The sequence below is a fragment of the Nothobranchius furzeri genome, chromosome 13 (assembly GCF_043380555.1).
Source record: "Nothobranchius furzeri strain GRZ-AD chromosome 13, NfurGRZ-RIMD1, whole genome shotgun sequence".
Classification (NCBI taxonomy): domain Eukaryota; kingdom Metazoa; phylum Chordata; class Actinopteri; order Cyprinodontiformes; family Nothobranchiidae; genus Nothobranchius; species Nothobranchius furzeri.
The window spans coordinates 54,962,483-54,987,482 of record NC_091753.1 but is presented as its reverse complement, the minus strand read 5'-3'; the positions used below and the strand labels follow the sequence as shown (position 1 = coordinate 54,987,482).

At 47.1% G+C, this 25,000-nt stretch overlaps 1 protein-coding gene across 1 annotated transcript in view; it reads right to left on the bottom strand.

The window, feature by feature from the left end:
* traf4a (tnf receptor-associated factor 4a) overlaps positions 1-24,943 on the bottom strand; it is a 37,972-nt gene extending 13,029 nt beyond the window's left edge. The window contains exon 1 of the mRNA XM_015950960.3: positions 24,459-24,943. Coding sequence (XP_015806446.1) covers positions 24,459-24,601 — 143 coding nt within the window. The 5' untranslated portion in view covers positions 24,602-24,943. The remainder of the gene's footprint in view (positions 1-24,458) is intronic.
* Between the last annotated feature and the right edge of the window lie 57 nt (positions 24,944-25,000).

The window sequence follows — 25,000 nt, the reverse complement described above, 5'->3', positions numbered from 1 at the left end:
TAGTGCTTTAATGCAGCTCCCAGAGGGACAGGAGCATGTGACCGAATGGGAGAGCATGTGTACTTCACTCCGTCTACCCAGCTGTGAAACGAGAGGGCTGACGAGGGGGGGATGGGAGCAGAGGTCAGGCCTGAGAGAGAGAGGGAGGCCTGATGAAAAGAGGGGTGGAGGAGGGAGGTTAATGCTTGATGGGACAGCAGTAATTCTTCTCCATTAGGGTTACTGTGTCAGCAGGGAGCCGCAGACTAATTAACAAACCACAACGGGCCGTAAAAGAGGGTCAATCGATTCAGAGTCCAGTCAGCATCCCGTGTTCAAACGTTTACAGTACTCATCATCATCACGGAGAGCGCCGGCTGACACGTGACTGCAGAAGGAGAGGAGATGGAAAGCGACAGGGCCTCTGCTCAGGCCTCGGGGCCCCCCATCCAGATCGGGCCCCCCGCCTGAGACATGGAGAGGCAGAGAGCCGAAAAGAGCCTCGTCACCAACTGTCAGCATCGTTTCTTCTCCAGTTGCAGAGAAGCTCCTGCACACATCCACGCGCCCAGAAAAGAAAAAACACTCCAAACCTCGGGGTGATCAGCTCACGTGGAACTTTGCTTCAGTTCAGATAATCTCTTCTGAATTATTTCTCTAATGGGAACAACCCCCCCCCCCCCCCCCAAAATCAACAAAAAAAATGGATCAATGCATTTTTAAGAAAAGCTAGAAAATGAGGCATGCATGTTCTATAGACCCACTGGTGCAGGAGTCCTACAGACCCACAACTGCAGGAGTCCTACAGACCCACAACTGCAGGAGTCCTACAGACCCACAACTGCAGGAGTCCTACAGACCCACAGGTGCAGGAGCCCTACAGACGCACAGGTGCAGGAGCCCTACAGACCCACAGGTGCAGGAGTCCTACAGACCCACAGGTGCAGGAGCCCTACAGACGCACAGGTGCAGGAGCCCTACAGACCCACAGGTGAAGGAGCCCTACAGACCCACAGGTGTAGGAGCCCTACAGACCCACAGGTGCAGGAGTCCTACAGATCCACAGGTGCAGGAGCCCTACAGACCCACAGGTGCAGGAGCCCTACAGACCCACAAGTGCAGGAGCCCTACAGACCCACGGGTGCAGGAGTCCTACAGACCCACAGGTGCAGGAGCCCTAAAGACCCACACGTGCAGGAGCCCTAGAGAACCACAGGTGCAGGAGTCCTACAGACCCACAGGTGCAGGAGTCCTACAGACCCACGGGTGCAGGAGTCCTACAGACCCACGGGTGCAGGAGCCCTACAGACCCACGGGTGCAGGAGTCCTACACACCCACGGGTGCAGGAGTCCTACAGACCCACGGGTGCAGGAGCCCTACAGACCCACAGGTGCAGGAGTCCTACACACCCACGGGTGCAGGAGTCCTACAGACCCACGGGTGCAGGAGCCCTACAGACCCACAGGTGCAGGAGCCCTACAGACCCACAGGTGCAGGAGCCCTACAGACCCACAGGTGCAGGAGTCCTACAGACCCACAGGTGCAGGAGCCCTACAGACCCACAGGTGCAGGAGTCCTACAGACCCACAGGTGCAGGTGTAGAATCTACTCCTCGTAGAATAAAAGCGACACTTTAAACCAAGTTCCTGTCAGACGTTTCTGTGTAAGAGCTCCCAGTTCCTCGCTTGCTCATAAGCATCCAGGGAGGAATTCATCAGTGTTTCATGGTGGTTTTAGGATTCCACAGCGGAGCAGCTTACTGGACATCATATACAATCACCTCGTTAACGTTTAATCACCTCCCTCTGCCCGTTCAGCTGCTCTAATGCAGGAACCGGCATCAGTTCACTACGACCTCATTTCAGGTGAATATTAGCCATCCATTCACCCAGCTGATACAAGGACAGCCTCTCCTGACCGGCAGACTGCGAGGAGTATAATCCCTCAGGTTTAATCCCACTGAGGCAGAGCAAGGCCACACGTAGAGGACATGATGGCGAGCCCTACCATCAGTCCCACCACAACCCCGGACCCCAGACAAACCCTGAGACTATCGACTAACAGAGACACTCCTGAACAAACCTCCATGTTTGCCCATGTGGCGGAGGGGGGGCGGGGGACTGCTGGAACTCGCTGAGCAAACGAAACCAAACGAGCTTCAGACTGACTTAACAGACTGCTGTCATCGACTCAGAACGCCCACTGGACCTTAGGATTAGCTTCATATTTACTAATAAACCCTTAACCCTCTGGAGGCAGGCGCTGCAGATTTGCAACGTTAAAACCTGCCTACCTGGTTACTCCACACACGTATTTCATGAGCATTTTTTAACTCGGAAGTACCCCCGAAGGACTTAGTTGTTCGTCCTTTTTTAACAAAACTTATTTTAAGCCTGAGAGGGTTAAATTCCGCCTGCCTGAAGCTGAACTCAGTTTCATCTCAGATACAATTTCTAACCCTCAACACGAACCAAACTTAATTCTTAAATTGTCTTAATTGCTTCCATTGAGAGAAGATCAGCTACCAACGGACAAAATAACTTCATGCAGAAATCTGCACGGATGACCCAGAGGTGTGAAATCTTTAATCCAAAGTCTGACCTACTTATTTCCGCCCACTATTGTACTAATGGACCCAGCTGAAAGCAGCTTCCTGTCGGTGGCAGCAGGAGCCATTCAACCCCTCTTTGTGACTGCAACGAGGCTGGGAGGCGCTTCTACCTGTGGAACCAGAGATAGGCCACGCCCCCACAGAACATTCAGCTTTTTGTTCATCGGCACACCTGCATGCAGGTGGATGAAAGGGCTTCCTCGTGTGTTTTCTATGTTCCACGTCAGCACAGAGTGCCTGCTTCCTGTGTGGGATCTGATGCCAACGCGATAATCTGTCTACACCTGGAGATAATAGTCAGCGTCTGCGATGAAAAATCCAACAGGAGGTAAACCACCGGATGATAAACTGGGAATATCATTCACGAGGGGGTTAAGTGTCTTGAAACAAATTTTTTTTTTCTTTTTGATGTCCATTGCCCTTTGCAACTAAAAGCCTTTTCACTTAAGTATCTGCGAGACAGAAGGTTTGGTGGTTAGTAACCAAATTGTGAAGCCAAAAGGCTATCAAGTCATTTTTTCACCAAATTGCAAAAAGACATTTTGCATAACATTTGAAATTTAGGTAAACAAACCCCATGTGACCCAACCGTTAAAGCAGATTTTATGAAAAGTATTGGAAATCTGTGTGATCCACGCGAAAATGTGTATGCTGTGCTTGGTTTATGCTTGACGCATTTACTTTCCGCTTGGTGATGCGGCTCGCGGATGGAACGCGCTTCACAACTTGCAGCGTTTATGGTTTGTGTGGCTCGTCTCTGCGGTGAGCCAATATTCTCCCAAACTGTAGGGGGCAGCATGGAGCTCTACGACATGCATCCAACACGACACCATAGTAGAAGTAAAAATTACTGTTGTTTACAACATGGTGTAAGGTTATGAAGTTCATGGTTTTCAACTCCATACAGCTGGCCCCTGGGCACAATAACACCGTGTAGAAAAACCAAGGTCGGGTTGTTCCTCAGACTGTTTACATTCCAGGAGAAGAGTCCGAAGGAGAAGAAGAAGCTTTACCTAATCAAAGTACTTTATTTGTGATTAAAATTATTAAGCAAAACAGATGTTGATCAACAATAATCAAGTGAATGATCTGTGAAATAAATATGTCATGAATTATGTTTAATGAAACCAGGACTACGGTGCAGACATACTGATCCTCATCTCCATAGAAATGCATGACACATTGTTCCAACCAATCAGAGCTTTCGGCTGCCGCAGGAGAATCTGGTGTTGACTTCAAGTGTCCAATCTACTTTACTGAAACTTATCAACAATTCAGAGATATAAAACAAGGCAACGCCATTTTAAGTCAGTTCCATCTTGACTTCAGTTCTGTTCACCATCATCCTAAAGACAAGCGCAGCCTGGCCGGATGTGTTTTCTTTAAACTAAGAACTGTGAAACGGGAGATTTTCGTCGTTTAACAACCAGACGACGTCCTTTCAAAATAAGAGCACCTGCTGACGCCGCTGAACGGTACCGGGGTTAACCCTCCAGACGGGCTTTGAAACGTTGTGATCGCTGCACCGACAGTTCCACCGTACATCCGAGGTTTCCAGACCTGGCAATTCCTGATCTACTTGGGAGACCCCACTGGGTACGTACACGGCAAAATAGCGGCTCATGTCATCACTTTATAAGCCTCGTGATACCTAGTCATAACAAAGACGACCAGATTCGATTACGTCATCCTAGAGAATCTGAACCAGACACACGCACTCACACACACGCACCAACACAACATCCGAATCCATTCTCATCCATCACAGAGTAGTCCTGGTAGATTGTTTAGAATTTATAATTCAGAAATTAAAGATTCTCAAACGATCCCATCTCTCTCTCTTTTATTGTCTCAAAGTCAATACAGAGTGTTTAATTAAACTCCCTGATGATAAAAACAGCCCATCTTCTGATTATAAAAAGTGAACTACTAACACTGTATTAAAATACAACTTTGGTTAGTTACATCACTTTGATTCCGTTACAATGGCATTCCAGCATTTTTAACAGCATCCTCGTCTTTTCCGACAGTGCGAGCTATTTCTCTCCAAGAATTATTAACAACATGTTGATCACGGTGATCTCTGAGAGCTGAATCATACACATGTCTGTATTTACGAACCTCTGCCATACTAGTTCTTGCCAGTCCGCCATGTTTTCCCGCGTCCGACCGTCCGCGTGGTTAGAAAATTTCCTAGGTGTGTGGTGCGGAAAGGTTGGGCCGTGCGGAGGCGCGGTGGAGGGGTGTGGTTGTTAAAGGCCTAGTCCACACGTAGCCGGGGTTTTTTAAAAACAAATATCCGCCTCTCCAAAAACTTGCATCCACACCACCGCGTTTTAAAAACAAACTCTGTCCACACGTACCCGGATAAATACGTTGTTAAGGACATGCCAGACCTGTAGGCGGCAGTACTTCCCCCGTTCTTAACCTCGTCCTTCGTCTGTGGTCTTCCGCAAGGAGCAGTAATTCCGCTTGCAAAAACAAACAAGCAGAAAGCGCTTGGACAATTGATGGATCGGGTAGTGACAGAGCGCAGCTCTGAAGGCTTCCATGATGCCCAATGATGTCGGCTAGTGTAAACACAGGTCGCACACGTGATGTCGCGGAAAGTGACGTTGCGGACCTTAAAACTCCGGCTTTGTCTGTCCACACGCAGACACCCAAAACGGAGAAAACGCAGATCTTCACTTTGGCCGGAGTTTTTAAAAAGATCCGTTTTCGTGTGGATGACAGGCCGAAACGTAGAAAAATATCTACGTTTTGGCAGATCCCCGGCTACGTGTGGACAGGGCCAAAATGACGCAATTTTGCCGCGCGGAGCCGTGCGAACCTCGCAGACGCGTCAAGCATAAACCAAGCTTAAGTGCCTGCCTCAGCACCCTAAACAGTCAACTACCATGTTCTTTTTTACGGCAGTGTTTTGTCCACAATGCAGAAGTAGTTTGTCAGAATATCCACTCTGGTACGGCGGTCATCTGTGACATGAAGGTAGGAAAGTGCACAAATGCAGTCAATAAAGGGTTTGGTGGTATTTTTCATTTTTAATGATGTTTCTTTAAAAGGTGCTTTTGCAGTATTTAGTTATGTGAATATCAGAAGTCACCCATCAGTACAGAATGGCCTAAATGTGTGCAGCGGTCCAGATTCTGGCACCTGCAGAAGTCCTGTCTGCCTTCCTCTGCTGGCCACAAACAGCCTCCGACAGCCGTTTCATAGGGAACACAATAGCTGCCAGTCTGCAGGTCACGCTCATCAGCCAGACGGCTCCAAAAAAGACCGGCGGGACACGGAAACACTCGTTGCATACATTAGAGTTATTTAAACTTTTGTAGTAGATGAACTTTCCTGCTTTGTGCTTCGTATCGAGGAAAATCAGCTATTTTCGTCGTGTTGCTTTGGCAAAAAAAGGGGACAAGACTGATGCAAGAGGAAGAAAGGCACTACTACAAGTGTGTGTGTGTGTGTGTGTGTGGGTGGATGTCTGGCCTCCTTCCCTGCTTCATCTCTTGCACCTCATGTAACACCCGCTGAGAGGACCAAGATGAAAACCATGAAAAGATACTTTTACTACGAGCTACGGTGAAGCTGCCCTCCACAAAAAAAAAAAAAAACATTTTATTTTTATTTTCCCGCCAACGTGGAGACGACACTCTGACCTCACAGGCACCCGTAGACCAGAGAACCTGGGGCTACCACTGCTTAGACTGTCATCGCTTATGTAATGATATTCACGACTCTGAGCAGCAAGTTAACGCCACGTTTGCAAAAGATCTCTCATTAAATGTCAGCAAGTGGCTGCAGACAGAGACTTATATTGGTGTTTATGATCGATTTTGACTGAGCTCGATTAAATTACCACGCAATACTAACGCAACACTGAGCGGAAAGGACATGATTTCATTTGGGGATCTAAAGACCTTAATCCTGAGCATCACTCTTAGAATAAACACATTTTTTACATCATCAGGCTTCTATTTTCTCCAAACGCAGATCCAGATTTCCTGGACTGAGATATCCTCTTTAAGAGGTGAATTCAGTCCGCTTGGATTTGTGAGCAAATAAAAGATGAGTCATAATGTGTGCAGAGATGACATGCAAACTGTAGATGAAAAGCCACCTGCTCCAGGGCAAAAGAGTCTAAAGATCTGAGAGGAAGGAAGGACGGGGGAATGCGAGGGGTCAGAGCGAGGAAGAGCAGCCATCTGCAAGATGAAGGGAAGCCTGTGAGTTGCTTTAATCCACTCTTAAGTGTGAGTGGAGGGTAGACGGAGCTTACGACGAGTTATAATCCCCTCGCACTGTCGTCCTCCATCAGCGTGATGGGGGGGCGTGGAGTCCATATCACAGGGGGAGTTTGTTACAGGAGACTAATCCACACCTTCAGGTGCAACAAACTCAGGGCGTTTGCACCGTCTTGGTAAATCTGAGTGAGATCAGGATGAATTTAACCACTCCTGCTTCCACGTTCTCATCCCTGACCACGTTTCAGGAAGCTGCCAAATGCAGAACCCGGTTGGTTATTGACGATTTCTGTGCAGGACGCGTGCACAACAGATTACTGCAAACCTACTTATATCAGATGTCTGCAGACTAAAAAAATATCCATTTGAATCATATATTTGCAGCTTAAATGCACCTTGTGATTTTTAAAATCATTCAGCTCATTTGCCGTCGTCTTCCTCCGCTTATCCGGGTCCAGGTCGTGGGGGCAGCATCCCAACTAGGGAGCTCCAGACCGTCCTCTCCCCGGCCACCTCCACCAGCTCCTCCGGCAGGACCCCAAGGCGTTCCCGGACCAGATTGGAGATGTAACCTCTCCAACGTGTCCTGGGTCGACCCGGGGGCCTCCTGTCGGCAGGACATGCCCGAAACACCTCCCCAGGGAGGCGTCCAGGAGGCATCCTGACCAGATGCCCAAACCACCTCAACTGACTCCTTTTGATCCGGAGGAGCAGCGGTTCTACTCCGAGTCCCACCCGAATGTCCGAGCTCCTCACCCTATCTCTAAGGCTGAGCCCGGCCACCCTACGGAGGAAACTCATTTCGGCCGCTTGTATCCGCGATCTCGTTCTTTCGGTCATTACCCAAAGCTCATGACCATAGGTGAGGATTGGGACGTAGATCGACCGGTAAATCGAGAGCCTGGCTTTCTGGCTCAGCTCCCTCTTCACCACGACAGATCGGCTCAGCGTCCGCATCACTGCAGACGCCGAACCTATCCGCCTGTCGATCTCCCGATCCCTCCTACCCTCACTTGTGAACAAGACCCCGAGATACTTAAACTCCTCCACTTGAGGTAGGACCTCTCCCCCGACCCGGAGTTGGAAAGCCACCCTTTTCTGGTCGAGAACCATGGTCTCAGATTTGGAGGTGCTGATCCTCATCAGCTCATTTGCCGCATACAAAATTCTTCAGTCACCCCTATTTTAAATCCAAGGAACCTTTCTAAGCCTCAATCACTGAATCATGTGTGCGGGAACAAGGAAACGTATCGAACATCCAGAACCGCGGTCGTCTAGTACCAGAAACAATTAACAACTAAACCACTTTATTCATAGCAGCCTGGAACAAAAGCACAGTAACCACATCTGTGACAAGTATCCATGAAAACACAATGTTTTAGCACTAAACTGTGATTTTTAACAAATAGGATGCTCTGCTTTAACCAAGCAGAGGAGACGTCCCATCCTTTGAAGTAGGTGACTGCACTCACGCATGCATGAGTGCAGTCACCAACACCCACGCAGCAAAAACGATAGACCACCGGAACAGAAGCGCGCCCACACAGACGAGGGCCCACGCCGGGGACATGAAAGGAAAAGCGAACTTCTAGAGAGATGCTTTATGTCTGATCCGGCCGGAGCGCGGTTTGTGGAGGACTGCATTTGGAAATCAATGGAAATCCTGAGTTTTACTGAGTCACACACGTGAGAAGGACCTACTGGTCCATGAAGACGTGTTAAAAACTGCCATCAAGGTTGCAGCAGGTGTGAAATGTCCCACTCTCAATTGTAGTACTCGCTTTCACACAAATGTGAGGATTCAGAGCCATACTTGTTCTATCGATGTGACTGAACAAATGGAAGAAGCAGTTACATGCTATGAAGAGTGTTGTTTCCATGTGCATGTAAATTTTGGTCTGTTTTTAATCACAGATGGTGAGTCTAATTTTAGCTTCGCATCAGAGGGCTGATTTCTGCTTGAAAGAAGCATCCTACAGCCCCGCGGCGGTGGCTGGATTCGAGGTACTACACTAATCTGCTGAACGCCTGCCATTACGTTAGAGAAACCGAGATTGCCAAAGCATCGCACGGCTCATTGAAAAGCGAGGCGCCCGCCAACTGTTTGCATATGGCGTGGAGGGGCGGCACCAGATACTCGTTTTTCCTTGAATCAGCTATCAGAGTCACAATCGTCAAGATGCACGCCATGAAATCGCAGCATTAATGCAAATTGAGTGTGAAAGAAAAAGCTTAGCTTCAAAATAATTCAAGTTGTCTGTCTAAATAAGAAAGGAGAACTGTCATGCATTCACGACGGTGACGTCTGCAGTAATTGGGTGTGTTACCAAATAAAATGCATGCTAATAAACAGATTTCTGTCTTCATAGGAGTGTATAGCTGACCGCTATAAGCTTGCACGCTTTATGTTACAGCGTGGGCGACAGTGGCACAGGAGTTAAGTGCTCGCCCCGTAATCGGAAGGTTGCAGGTTCGAGCCCCACTCAGTCTGTCGCTGTCGTTGTGTCCTTGGGCAAGACACTTAACCCACGTTGCCTGCTGGTGGTGGTTGGAGGGACCGGTGGCGCCAGTGCTCGGCAGCCTCGCCTCTGTCAGTGCGCCCCAGGGCAGCTGTAGCTACATCGTAGCTCATCCCCACCAGTGTGTGAATGTGTGTGTGAATGGGTGAATGACTGATTGTGTTGTAAGGCGCCTTGGGGGATTCCAGGACTCTAGAAGGCGCTATATCAAATACAAGCCATTTACCATCACTGTGCTGGGAAACATGGTTATAGGAGGTTCAAAGGTTTATGAAACCGGAATTAGCATTTAGCTTAGCATAAACACAGGACATATGAGCTGTTAGTTTTGGATTACAGGATGTTGCATTTTGACATCTATTCCCATTTCTGGACTGAACTAAGCTAGAAGCTTCTCTCTCCAAAAAAAAAAAAAAAAAAAAAAACTTCAATAGAAATTCAGGCTAAACTTTATTTAAAACCATGCTGACATTTCTGGAGGGAGCAGTTAGCAATTAGCTTAGCGTCGTTTTTGACATTCAAAATAATTGCAGCTCATATTGGTAAGTTCATTATATGTTAGTAAACTAATTGCAAAACATTTAAATCTGTGTGTTAAGCAGGGCTGCCAACTCTCATCACGCGTGTCCCACAATGGAGACATCCACTCATTACAGCAGCACACACACTTAAGCCCTTTGTACAAGACACACCATGCCGGCAAATCGGCGTAATATTACCACAATGGTATGTCTATAAACGCGCCATGCCGGTGCCGGTGCAGGATCTGCTTGGGGTCCTTCGACTGCCGATGACGTCAAAGTAGTTGATTGGTTGAACATGAAGCTTACGGAAGTTACGCTATCACGTTATGATTTTGATTGGTCAGAACAAATTTGCGGTCGTAGTCTTAGCGGTTGTAGTCCTGTAGTCCAAAAATCAACACTTTTTGGAGAAAATATGTTTGAATTTCTAAAGGAAATGTAAAATATAAGCAAATGATAAACGGTGACCCTCAAAAGCTCTTGATGTTGATGAAATGGGGCAAAATAAAATATAAGAACTTCATTGAAAGACACCATTTTGAGTCAGATAATGTATTTAGATAACAACTAAGGAAATATACAGACGAGCTCCACATTAATACAAATAGATATGGCTTCACATATAAGAACTGTTCTATTTTTAGTCAGTCCGATGTTGGTTTTATGCAGTTTCACATTCTTTACAAAACAAAGATAATATGGTGTTTTATTAACAAATTAAAATTATAAAGAAAACATTTAGGTGTTAACAAACAAGAATTTATTAACAAAACTGCTGATGTCTTTCCAAAACGTGTGTGTGAAAACCGAGTAGAGTTGCAGTAATGCAACGTCATCGGCAGTCGACGGACCCCGAGCCGATCCTGCACCGACACCGGTGTCGGTGCAGGATCGGCTCGGGGTCCGTCGACTGCCGATGACGTCAAAGTAGTTGATTGGCTCAACATGAACCTTACGGAATTACGTAATCACGTTACGTTGGTCCAGGCAAATCTTTCTGTTGGAAAGCTGGACAACTTTTACAAAGAAATCCATCATTACCTCATTGAAAATACACTTTTAGCATAGAGCTGCATGTATATTAGGGCTGAACGATTAACTGCATGTGCAATTAAATTGCGATGTGACAAAAGGAGATTTTCTAATCGCAAAGGCTGCAATTTGGCAGCGAGTGGTTAGCGCAATGCTAATATACATGGAAAAACCCATAGGAATGCTAATGCTAATATCACCGATTACATTATTACAAATTATGAATTAGAAACGTGCCAAATGATTACATTTGGAGTCTAATAGAAAGTAAAACTACCATCAATCAAATAAGTACAGACAGGTATTTTAGTAAAGCAAGGAAAACGTTTAACTCCAGAGTTTTGGCTAGCAGCTATGAGCGTAACTGAACTACGCATGGACAAGACGTCAAAAACTAAACACAAAATACTTCAATAAACGGGACACACTTCTTTCCTGCAAATACAATTTCACAGGTGTTGCTAATACCTATGATCCTTCAAGGGATGTGCTCAAAGAGGAGTTCAACATTATGAATAAAATATAGTGTTTTATTTTACAAATACCATTATAAACACAAACTTACCTCGTAAGACACATAATCTTAATAACGATACTGCTAAATTCTTTCCAACAGTATAGATGTGTAGTGTATTTTGTCCGAGTGGGTTTGCCGTACTTTGACGTCATCGGCAGTCGAAGGACCCCGAGCCGATCTTGCACCCGAGCAGTTCTTGTACCGACACCGGCATGGCGTTGCGCGAATTTTGCGGCATTCGTTCCGCCTCGCTTGGTAGTAATATTGCGGTAATGGTCTGTCGTATGCGCCCTGGCGTAACAGAGGCAGATGTCATGATGACGTGGGGAGTTATTGCTGAGCTCCAGCTGGCAAATTTATTGAAAATGAAAGTAAACACAGGCAAGGTTTGCTTCTTTTGTACGTTCTTGTTGTGTTTGTCTTCAAATTCCATTTTTGGTTCTTTTTTTAAACACAGATATGGTTTTTCTTTACCTTGCTGAAACGATACCATCAGCAAGGAAAAGAAACCCCTTATCTGTGTTTAAAAAAGAACCAAAAATGGAATAAGGTTTGCTTTTGGAACAAAATCAGCTGAGATGGCAAACTGGAGCGCCGCAGCGCTCCACGAGCCTCTCTGTTAGAGCTGAAGCTCAGATCACCAGAGACTGCACAGGGACTGATGGGGACGGACACCTTTAGGAGCTGCTTGTTAAAAAAAAACTTAACGATCACGGCTTCAATCGCAATAAAAAGCAAGTTATGTCCAAGATAAACGGAAGTCTGCGGCAGCGCAGAGACCGCCCCCATACCTCCTTTATGCCGCCATCACCTGATCTTTTATAAAATTTCCACGATTGCGCCTCATCACTGCCACGGTCTGATCTTATAAACGACCTTTAGGGTCCCTGATGCCGCCACGGCGTAGCGACAAACTGACGGCATTGTCTTGTAAAAAGGGCTTAGAAAAACAGATTACAGGTAAAACTGATTCCAGCCTCGTTTGCTTTCATAACTTCATGCTAATGAACACATGAACATAATCCTCTGTTTAGTGGATGCAATGAAGTTAGCTTAACATGATAGATTTTTTTTCTTGGCAGGAAATAGTAACTGGTAGTATTATGAATGACATGATATTGCCCCCCCCCCCCCCCTGGAATTAAAACATTAACATTAATTAAAATTAAAAGTTCCTGTGTGACATTTGTGACACATAGCTGTAACTCTTTACTGCTGACAGACAGACAGACAGACAGACAGACAGACAGACAGACAGACAGACAGACAGACAGACAGACAGACAGACAGACAGACAGACAGACAGACAGACAGACAGAGAGAGAGAGAGAGAGAGAGAGAGAGAGAGAGAGAGAGAGAGAGAGAGAGAGAGAGAGAGAGAGAGAGAGAGAGAGATAGATAGATAGATAGATAGATAGATAGATAGATAGATGCTGCAGCTGCACTCGGGAACTATGTGGGGGGTTAACCCCCCCAGTCGAACCCCTTAAAGCTGAGTGTCAACCACGGAGACACTGGGTCCCATTTTTAAAGAGCAAGTCGCCCCCCAATCATATTTATTTTTCCTGATAAACTATATAAATGCGTGTCTAATCGTGCTGCAGACACGAGTAGTCAATAGTGTTGCACTTTAGTGCATTTTAGTTACAATTTAAATTTTCTGCCTAAAACTGTCAGTGTTGTGCCGTTGTCAGGTAAAAACTCTGCACTGCATTTGAATTTAAATCTGCCATCGCTATTGGCTAAGAGGCACCCTAGAACGTTAGCTGGTACCATATGATGTCACAATGTAGTTGTGAGCCTGTGTGTGTGTGTATTTGTTAGCGGCTCCGCCCTCTCGGTCTGCCAGGCAACAGCATTTGTTGCATTTTTCAAACAGGAAGTGGGAGTTGAGTAAAAATCTGGTAGGGGGTGACTTGCTCTTTAAAGTCTTTGGTATGACCCGACTGGGATTTGAACCCCGATCTCCCAGTCCCAGGGTAGATACGCTACCATCTCTAATGCCACTAATAATTGCCTAATACATTGTTTATTTAATCCTTACAAAAGCTTTAACACCAAGCTATTCACACCTTCACTGAATAAATCTGTTAGCTTCCAATTTGGCTAAAGTCCTGTCCAACGTAAATCTTCCCATGTGACACAAATCTCTCTATGCTTTATGGACAGACTATTTAACAGATGGTTGTGGGACTCAGCAGGTTAAAGCCCAGTAAATCCAGACATAAGCTTTTATTATCTTCTAATAAAGCATTAGAATTTTGAAGGCCTGGTTGGCTTTAAACGTCACCACGACGACCATCATTGGTCGGAACTGCAGTGAGTTTTAAAGAGCAAGTCACCCCAAATCAACTTTTTTTATCTGATAAACTATATAAATGCGTGTCTAATTGTGCTGCAGACACCTGTAATCAATAGTTTTGCACTTTAGTGCATTTTAGTTACAGTTGATGTACAGCGCTTTGTTTGTCCATTCTGGCCATGTGAAAGCGCTCTATAAATAAAGTTGATTTGATTTGATTTGATTTTAATTTTTGTGTGTGTGTGTGTGTATTTGTTAGCAGCTCCGCCCTCTCGGTCTGCTAGGCAACAACGTTTGTTGCATTCTTCAAACAGGAAGTGGGAGTGGAGTAAGAATCTGGTAGGGGGTGACTTGCTCTTTAATGAAGTCTACAATAAAGCAGAGTAAAGAATAACTTTTACGTTCTTAAACGATTGATGACAACAAACGAGGCTGACAGAGGTACGTTAATCAAACGCCACTTGGCAGCAGTTAGACGTGTGATGTCATGGCTTTAGAGGGACGATCTTTGCTCGTTTAGTTTTGTCTCGGCGCCACAGCCCATCAGATGAACCCAGATCTGCTGTGAACCCTGGGGAAAACACTGAGAATGATTTACCTGCAATCTCACACACACACACAGCAGGTTTACTGGAAAGGTGTGCATGTGTGTGTGTGTGTGTGTGTGTCATAAAGAGATTACATAGATAACATAGTTATCAACTCCTAAGTGTGGGTGAGTTACTGTGGTTGTTTCCCAGAAGAACACCTCTGGGAGAAGTATGAATGTTTACTGGAAGTCCAGTCCTGCAGGATTCTTAGTGGCACTCGTGTTGATGTGCCCTCACCAGTGTGTGTGACCCGCCGCGCTGTGATTCAGCGTTTTACGGCAGCAGAGTGCAGCCGCGAGTCTGACGCGTGACGAGTCACGCGAGTTCCTCTCAGACTGACAAACTTTCCTTTCAGCTCTACATCCTCACTTAAGAGGAGGTGGACTTCCTCCTGTCTCGGGTCTGAGCGCGTGCATCACCGCTGGTCCTGTGAGTGCCCATGGTAACTGGGGGGAAGCTTTTCCTCGTGTGTGTGTGTGTGTGTGTGTGTGTGTGTGTGTGTGTGTGTGTGTGTGTGTGTGTGTGTGTGTGTGTGTGTGTGTGTGTGTGTGTGTGTGTGTGTGAGACAGTAAGCACAAACAGATCCCTGGGCTAATTCACAGAATATAAACAAACCTTGCTCTCTCAGCTGGTGCAGTCGCACCTCAGACGTGCCGTTCCTGATCCGGAGCCCCCCCCCCCCGACTATCTGCTCCTCCTGTAGCTGTCCACTCCGCTGCCTTGTGGATGCAGTTTCTTTGTTCATCGATTCCAGCAGCTGACGTCAAATCACCTCCTTTGTTTCAAAACGCCTCGGCTGCTTTGTTCGCTCAGCGTGAGCTCTGCAACCTTCCCTTGTTGCTAGGAGCAACAATGAGATAAATGACAAGATCTGTCAATTGTTAAATAAAGGAGGGGTGGACGAAATCGGCGACAAATAGGGATGTCAGCCATCTTTTACGAGGATAAATCAGCTTAGTTAAGACGAAATACTCATCCAGATGAGTTGAGCTTCGCTGCTTTGGTTGATTTTCTACTGTGAGCTCGAACCTGAGGCAGCGGCGTTCCTGGAGGTGTTGTGCAACAGATATGACTGTTATGAATTTACTTCCTCGCTCAAGAGTCCTGTCTCGGATCTGTTGACGATCCAAGCAAAATGTTTTCTTTCTCCTGGAGGAGTCCCATCTGCAGGACGGATGCAGCAGGATCCCGGGGAGCAGAAAGGGAGGCACTGAGCGGTTTGGTTAAAAAGGACCCTCAGAGTCGATCCACCAGCTGAGGAGAGGAGGAAGGAAGCCCTCATCAAAAGGAGGGCAGGAAGGCAAATGGGTGCTGACCTGAGCATTGAAGGAGGCCCCTCTGGAAGAAAGGACGTGTTTGCTCCGAGTGGACGGCTCAACTGCTCTGCCGGCACCTGTTCGGCCTCCACAGAGGGGGCTTTCACTGAGGACAGGTGCTCCCCCCACATCTCTCCGCCCCAGCTGCCCTGGTGTCAGACCGAGCACACAGATTCCTCCCGTGCCTTCCTGTCACCTCAGGACCGCCCCCCCATGACAGCTTCCTGATCCAAACACAGACCGTTAAACGACCGCTGCGATGGCAGCTCAGTCAGCGTTCGATAGACGCCGCGGCCGTGTGACTCGAGAACATGCTTCCCTTCCCCACATGAGTGACATGACATCCCCTCCACCCCGAGTCAGATTCAAACGAAACATGACTGCTGCACCGTTAAACCGTTCCACAGAAAGGAAACAGGAACAAAGTGTTGACCGTAAAAGCAAGATTTGTAAAACGCATCACTGAATCGGCTCTAAACGTGCACCTCAGGGTCCGACTGCACTGTGCACTCTAACCCAGACAGCAGCAATGATTAGAGTGGGAGCTTGAACACGTGCGCGTCTCTCTCTCTGCTCGGTGACCCGTGCACTAAAACAAAAAAAAAACATCCAAAGGGAGCAGATGTGGACGAGCAGCCGGCCTCCACTCACACCTTCAGTCGGAGCAGCTTTGCATATCAGGCATACCCGAGCATGTGTGAGCACTAGCCACGCTGCTCAGATGTGGGCCAACTGGCTGTGGTCCAGCAGCAGGGCCGGGCCCGGGCCGGGTGGCTCGGTGCCGGCATGCCCGCTGAGCAGACGGGAAGGTGCTTCGCTGCTTAGCTGGAATGCTGCAGCCTTTGTTTGGCTCCAGGAAGGCTGCAGGACTCAGTCTAAAGAGTCTGTATAGAAAAGAGCAAGTCCACACATGTTCACGTGTGATTACACAGACTCTTTACACAGCGCGCGGTCCCGTCAGCAGCTTATCCAACACTAATCTGTAATACGTCTTATATTTATTCCACATGTGGTGGAAGAGTTCCACTAAAGCTGAAGATGATGCAAGATATCTTCCTGCTGTCACGCAGCCATCAGCAGCATGAAAATCATTTTCAACGGACCCATTAGTGTCCATTCCAGGTCCTCGTTTTACTAACAAATGATTGGTTTCCTTTCTCCTGACAAACTGGTTGAAGGGACAAAGCTTCAGAGAGAAAGCACCGTTTTTCTGACTCCAGCCCTCGATTGCTCCAGAGCTGCTGATAAATACCCACAGCATCCTGTCAGGTGCTGTTACGTTCAGGAGAACTTTAAAGAGCAAGTCACCCCCTGCCAGATTCTTACTCCACTCCCACTTCCTGTTTGAAAAATGCAACAAATGCTGTTGCCTAGCAGACCGGGAGGGTGGAGCCTCTAACAAATACGCACACTCACGACATTGTGACATCATACTGTACCATCTAACATCATAGTGTACCTCTTAGCCAATAGCGACGGCAGATTTAAATTCAAATGCAGTGCAGAGTTTTTGCCTGATGACGGTGCATCGCTGACAGTTTTAGGCAGAACATTAAAATTTTAACTAAGATGCACTAAAGTGCCGAATTATTGACTACACGTGTCTGCAGCACAATTGGACACTCATTTATATAGTTTATCAGCAAAAAAATGGTGATTGGGGGTGACTTGCTCTTTAAAGTGCAAGTCACCCCCAAATCAACTTTATTTCCTGATAAACTGTATAAATGAGTGTCTGATCGTGCTGCAGACACGTGTAGTCAATAATTCGGCACTTTAGTGCATCTTAGTTAAAATTTTAATGTTCTGCCTAAAACTGTCAGTGTTGTGCCGTTGTCAGGTAAAAACTCTGCACAGCAGAATTTAAATCTGCCATCGCTATTGGCTAAGAGAAACCAGAACGTTAGCTGGTACCATATGATGTCACAATGTCGTTGTGAGCCTGTGTGTGTGTGTATTTGTTAGCGGCTCCTCCCTGTCGGTCTGCTAGGCAACAGCATTTGTTGCATTTTTCAAACAGGAAGTGGGAGTGGAGTAAGAATCTGGTAGGGGGTGACTTGCTCTTTAAGGGTTTTTTTCTTCAATTCTAGGAAGCTGTTTTAAAAAACCCACAATAATCTACTTTGGTTTTGGCATCACTCTAGCCATTAGCTTATCAATCCTGTGAGATGTAAACCCTGTTTCTCCAAACGGAGGCTGTTCAGGAAACTTCACACAAAAGAATGATTCAAAATCAGAAGATAAAACACTCATTCTTCCAAAAAAAGGGAAGTCTTTCTGCGTGGCATTTGCATGTTCTCCCTGTGCATGCGTGGGCTCTCTCCGGGCACTCTGACTTCCTGCCAGTCCAAAACATGGCTGTCAGGTTAATTGGTGTGTCAACATTATCTTTAGGGGTGTGTGTGTGTGTGTGTGTGTGTGTGTGTGTGTGTGTGTGTGTGTGTGTGTGTGTGTGTGTGTGTGTGTGTGTGTGTGTGTGTGTGTGTGTTGCCCTGACATGGACTGGAAATCGGTCCAGGGTGTTCCTCGCCTGTTTGCCTGGTGACTGCTGGAGATAGGCACCAGCCCCCCGCTACCCTGCGTGGACAAGTGGGTACAGATAACGGATGGATGGGTAGGCTTACGTAAATATTAATAAAATTTATTTACAAAAAAATAAAAATACAGGTCTTCCTTAATTTGAACCGGATCTCCCTGGTTAAATAAAGCAATGTCCTTTAAATGAACACCGTTGTCCTCCGTTTAGGTGTCATCACTTCAGAAAAGCAACAGAATCAGTAACAATAAGCAGAAATGACCACCAGATGTTTCAAAGCGGAGTAATGACAGACGATTTGTTTTATGCACCAACACGCCTCGCATTTCACCTGAGAAGCAGACAAAAGCTGCTCAGGTGAGAGCAGGGTATCTGCAGGTTTAAGGGAGCCAAATTTAAGACTTTTTAAGACCTTTTTAAGGCCACTTTGACCAAATTTAAGCTGTTTTTTAAAATTAAATTTAAGCTATGATTTCCAACTATTGCCTGGAACGTCGCGAACGTGGGATTAGCCATCCAGTTACCATTAAACTTGCACTTTCCCATGGCGCAAGCTCCCCCTAGCTTAACCAGCTAATGTGCTCATCTAAAAATAGTCCCCTTTCACTGAACGTGTACGGTTCCGCTTACGCCAACATCGCACACAAAAAATGCTGAACACTAACTAGAAATTCACGATTTTTTTTTAGAAATAAAAGAATCTTGTTTATTGGGTCATTGGTAATTTAAGACCTTTGGAACCTGTATTTAAGGATTATTTGTCATTTTTAAGGATTTTTAAGGCCTTAAATTTGGAAAAGCAAATTTAAGACTTTTTACGACTTTTTAAGGACCCGCGGATACCCTGTGAGAGAGATGAGTCACCTTCTTCCTCCTCTAAACCACAAATGACCTTCATTAGAACGTCGACAACGAGCCACAAACGGACGTGACTAAAACCAGGAGCCTTTCACGGCTGACGAGGGAGGTCGAGTCGTCTGGAACAAACGCTCGCACTTGTTTCGTTACACTTCACCCGCAGCTGTCGCAAAGTAAACCTGGTAGTGGCGGGTTTTCCTTCTGCAGCTGTGTGGAACGGTCAGAGTGTGGTCATCACAGCTGCATCTTTAAAGCCTCTCGGCCTCCTCGGAGGAAATCATCTAATCCCAAAGTCTGAACATCTAATCTGAACTACGGCTAGTTAATGAGAACATGCTGGGAAGTTTATTTAGGACAAATTAGGGACCCGTAAACAGCATCGGGGCGTCTGTAACAGATACATAAACAGTGTTTTACATTAGAGGCTGCAGGTTAAAGCTGAACATGGACTCGTGGGAGAAACAACCACTTAAAATCCCACAATCTGAGGGTGTTTCCTGTTGTTTGTTTGGATCTTACACCCAGACTTTCTCTCATAATAAACCAGCTGTTCCTGCCTTTAAACCCAAAATAAAATGACTGCACGAGTCAGGAATTCAGGGCCGCCATTCGTCTTCTTCTCAGCACTCCCATACGTGAAAATCTGCACAAAGAATTTAAATAACACAAGTCTGTTGTTGCAGTTCAGCCCGTAAAGCCCCAAATAATCCAGCTTCCTGCTGCAGCTCTGCTCCCATTTCCACAAATCAGATGGTAAACATCAGAGTTTCTCCTTTCATCTAAAGTTCACAGAAGTGACGGCGTTCAAAGTTCAGGAACATTTGGCGAGTTGGTGAACGAGAGCGACGCGTGGGCCGCTGCCGTTGGGGTTTCTGACTCTACAGGTACATTCAGGCCGCGCTGATTGTTCTTTTCTCAGACAAACGCTGCTCTGTTCTGCAGCTCCTCTCTTCTCTGCGTGTCTTCCTCCATCAGGGCGAGCAGCTCTTTCTCTGCATTGATGCGTTACGATTTATTGGGCCGTTTCCACCTCCCTCGCCAGAGGAAGAAGCACCAGCCTCTAAAGGGGCCTTCACAGAGCCCTAAATGCAGAAGGGAGGCCTGAGCGCCCTCGTTCAGCCGAACACAAGGCCCCTCTGTGTGTCTGGGGAGGAAGGAGTGCTGAGGTGCCATCAAACTCTCCGGATCTGGACTCTGGATGCCCACTCGGGCTCTGGACACCTGCAGGGTCTGTGAATGTCCCCGTTATGGGGCTGGGCTTTAAAAGCGCGCTCATTCGTGGGCTGTTTATGTCTTTGGACACAGATACACACTGAGACACAAAGTCCCAGCTGCCTGAAGAGCCAGAATCAGACAACATTCAGCTGTAGTGCAACTCAGTTAACCCTTTCGGCAGAGGTGAAACTTCTCAAAGCTTTGCGCAATCTCTGCTGCCTATATTTCAAGGAAAGCGTCCCAGTGGCTTTCAGACAGCGAATAATCCAGGCATGAACTATGCTGATGTTATTAGCCCACTTCGGAGCTCCTTGTGACTCCGGAGGGGGGGTCAGCCGCTACACTAACTGTAGGAAGAACCTCCTGAGCCGAGTAAAGCAATTACACCCTCATCAGGACCGTGGAGCCGCACTGCATCGGCTGTCACACCGCGTCCCCGGAGAGCCGGCGCTGACAGGGCTGGCTTGCGTGGCGGGGGAGCTAACTGTGCTATTAGGTATTGATTGTCCTAAAATAAAGGCCTGCCCTGATGCGCGTGCTCGCAGCTGCTGAAGCATGTGACTCGTGTGTGACTGCCTGCTTTAACTCCACGAGTCTCACTCGGAGCGGGGTCGGACGGCAGGACTGCTGCTGCACATTCCTTTCCGGGCGGAAACACAGCCCATTAGCATCACATGCTAGCTGAGACTCCTGGAAATGAGGGAAGCAAGAACCACCGGGAGAATCCCTGGAACTAAACTGAAAGATTAGGTGCGATTTGTAGGATGTGATGCCGACGTGCCGAAGTGTCCGTGTGAAAGTGTTCCGACGAGCCGGGGCTGGGTGTGACTCAGCAGCCCCGGGTATTACTGGGCAAGAGGATCCACACGGTTGCACAATGGGCAGGACATTAGCCAACTATCGTCTGTCAGCGTGGATAAACTTCCACTCTGCTCACAAAAGACTCGAAGGCCTCGGCCGGCACACTTTGTTAATTAGAGCGGCGGCTCCTGTCAGCGCCCGGGAGGGCAGAAGAGCCGCCCAGATCGTCGCCGCGCAGTGTTGCCAGATCCAAAATCCCACAATATCGTACAGAGAGGCCTAAATTATCATTTTTCAGTACAAATTATCGTACATTATAAATTTGATAATAACGTTCTATAAACGACTTCTCACTCCAATATAATATAACAAAGAAGGTGTTTTATATTGCTCTGTTTAAATAAACATCTTTAAAACCAGTAATATAATGCCTATAAACGTGCCACATTATATAACCTTACAGTTTCTCGCGAGAGTAGGCCCTATCGATGTGATTGGGCTATTTATTGTACAGATCCAGAGTCAGTTTTTGTAATAGACACAATAGCATAAACCTGTAAGCACTGAGGTGAAATCTGACTTCAGAACAGTTTAAAATGATGTAATGGACTTGGGAAAGCCACAGCAAAAGACGATGTTACTAGGTGCAATGTGAAATTATCGTACATTTGAGGATTTTTGAAACTATTGATCGTACATCGTACAGAGCCCAAAATTATGGTACAAGTACGATAATTATCGTACATCTGGCAACACTGTCGCCGCGGTTCACACAAACGTTTATTTGTCCTTTAAACCCCGCAGACGTGAAGCAGGAAGTCGTTTGTAAAGCGTCAGCAAACACCAGCCGAAGCCATCTGAATGTTAGTCGTTTTTACATAACTAATTAATGGTAAACACGTCATCGGTGTTCATAAATATCTGTTTCTCTCTAGAGAAATTCTAGAGCTCGAGATGTTTGAAGACGACAGCAACACCTTAGGTTTGGTGGTGTTCAAACTAGCCGTTAGCTCATCAGTCCTAATGGACAAGAGCTTTATTTATTCAAACGGAGGTTGTTAAGGTAGCAATTATTTATAACTTTTGCCCATAATATGCTTCAAAATGTCCTTTTAGGTTTTCGACCAAGATTTTAGTTTGTAGTCACAGATTTAAAAAAACATTTGAGCATAACAACCAACATTTAAACTCGTCGTCGTCTTCCTCCGCTTATCCGGGTCCGGGTCGCGGGGGCAGCATCCCAACTAGGGAGCTCCACACCGTCCTCTCCCCGGCCACCTCCACCAGCTCCTCCGGCAGGACCCCAAGGCGTTCCCGGAGCAGATTGGAGATGTAACCTCTCCAACGTGTCCCGGGTCGACCCGGGGGCCTCCTGCCGGCAGGACATGCCCGAACCACCTCAACTGACTCCTTTCGATCTGGAGGAGCAGCGGTTCTACTCCGAGCCCCTCCCGAATGTCCGAGCTCCTCACCCTATCTATAAGGCCGAGCCCGGCCACCCTACTGTATCAGATTTAAACTATTTAAAGTTAATTAAAGATCTAAACAGAAATTCTGGTCAGAGAGAATTCAAACGAACCATTTCGGTGATGGTAATGTCATCAGTGAGGGTTAATAAATTACTTTAGACGGTGTTGTGTGGAGGGATCAGCGCGGCGCTCAGAAACACAAAAGTTACTCAACTCAGAACTTCTGCAAAGTTATGAAACCGTAAACTCGGTCAGCGAGTAGGAGTGAGGTGGAGGCGAGGCAGAGAGCCGGGCTGAGCTCGTTGATCAGAAGTTCTCCCTCGCTCTCCTCTTTTTTCCATGGCAGCTGTTTAACAATCCAGAGGAGGCTTCCTGATGACTCAAAACTCTGCACACCACAGAGCTCACGACCAGCTAATGAATTCACAGCATCACTCCTCCTCCTCTCCGCCGTCCACCTCAGCTTCTCTGACGCGGAGAGGGAAACAGATCTCTCCCTCCTGGAAGCAGGTGGAGTTTTACGGGTTTCCCCTCAGGATGTCTGCACGTTGCATCAAGTTTCAGATTAAACGACTGATCAGTCAGGCAGAACAACTCTCACCAGGACACACAAACACCAACTTTATCGCCAAGTTTTTCTGTGACTTCTGGATTATTGAGACTAAAAAAAAACTCCTAAAAGAAGTTCATCAAAAGGGCCTGAAGGAGCACGGATTAGGAAATCCTGCCTCTTTGGAAGAAATTAAATACATTTCTAAAAGAAATTTGAGATATTTTGGAGCATTTCCTCCGTAATGTACGAGTAAATCGTATCAGAGGAAGGCTTGTGAAACCGGGAAATTTGTTATTTAACATAATCTTGGTGACTCAGCTGGCATCGCCAACAAAACAACCTTGTCTCAAACGTAAACACACAGAATTCACCTCCATTCAAACTATTAAATCATTATAAACTTTAAGGATTTATTATCATTTATAAGCGCTTATTAGGCATAAACTCAGATAAGATCTGTTTCCTCTTGTGGACACAGAACAACAACAAGCCTTCATTTCTGGGAAGCAGGAGGAATCAAAAAGCTGACATCTTCTGCATCACTTACAGGATTTTATTCTGGCAATCAGCCTACTGAATACTGGGTTATTGTTTCAGCTCAGAGGAGTCGGAATCAAACCCAGAGATAGTCACTAATTACTGATAGACACGCTTTTGTCTGCAGAAATCGGGACTAACAGCAGGTAAACACGCTCCTCAGAGGAAAGGCGTTTCTAAAAATTTCAATGCAAAGCCTGGAAATGTCTGTAGTTCCTCCCATCCATCAAGAACACATTAATTTTAAAGTAGTTTGTCTTCCATCTTTCTGAAATGTGATTTTTAGCACACAGCCGAGATAACAGCTGTGGGATCCTGTCTGCATCCAGACAAACACAAATCAGGAGCTCCTTCCTCTGGAGGCACCACCTAACAAGGTGTGAGACAGATCTTACAGATCAGCTTTAGATTAATAATTATGGCACCACGAGCCACAGACGCAGACTCTGGGTGTCTGATCAGGACTCGGGTCAGACGGCTGACCCGTCAGGAGGAGCCAGGAGCCCTCTGCAGGACACGACCCCCCACAACACCAGAGAGGTGAACTCAGAGTCACCTGCAGATCATCTCAGCAGACTGTCTAAAAAAAAAAGGCACGTGCGCGCTGGCCATCTTCATGCATTTAATAATGCTTCTGTTGCACGTGAGCGCGCACGCAGGAGAGCTAATCTAGTAGTGATGGAAACGCAGAACCCAGAGCTGTCCAGGCCTGCAGCCAAAAGGTGACCAGGTCCCACCTTCGCATGCTTCATCTACCCGGCTCAACCGAAACTAAGAGCTGCCGTGTCTGGTATCACCAGGCACGCGCACGGAATCACATTCACGCACACGCGCGCGCGCGCACACACACAACGCACCTAAGGAATTCTTGCAGGCAGGTGTCACAGAAGCGGTGTCCACAGGTGGACACCTGGACCGGCTCCCGCATGGCCTTGCTGCAGAGCGGACACTGGAAGCGTCTCTTGGGCTTCTCCAGGAACTTGTAGTCGAAGCCGGGCATGTCTGCGGCTCCCGTCGGGCCTGGACTCGGCTGCAGGTTACAGGTTCACACGTCCCCTCGGTTCCTCCTCCTGGGTGACTGCGCTGCCGTTTAAGCCGATGAGGAGCTCATATCACGTCCTCCTCCTCCTCCTCTTCTCACACACCGATCGGGGCTCGCTGAAGGAGGCGACTCCTCCGCTGCTCCTTCCTCCTGCAGCTCGGTGCCGACAGACAGCTGCGGGAACGATCCTCCTCCCTCCGCGGGGATGTGGTGGCCGGTGGAGCTGCTCCTGGCTGCGCTGCGTGAACCACCGACAGAGTGAACACAATGTAAACCCCCACCGTCTGTTTAGGTGCACAGAGCCCCGCCCCCTCTTCCTCAGAGCAGGAGGAGGAGCTTTGGAGCCGAAACGCTCCT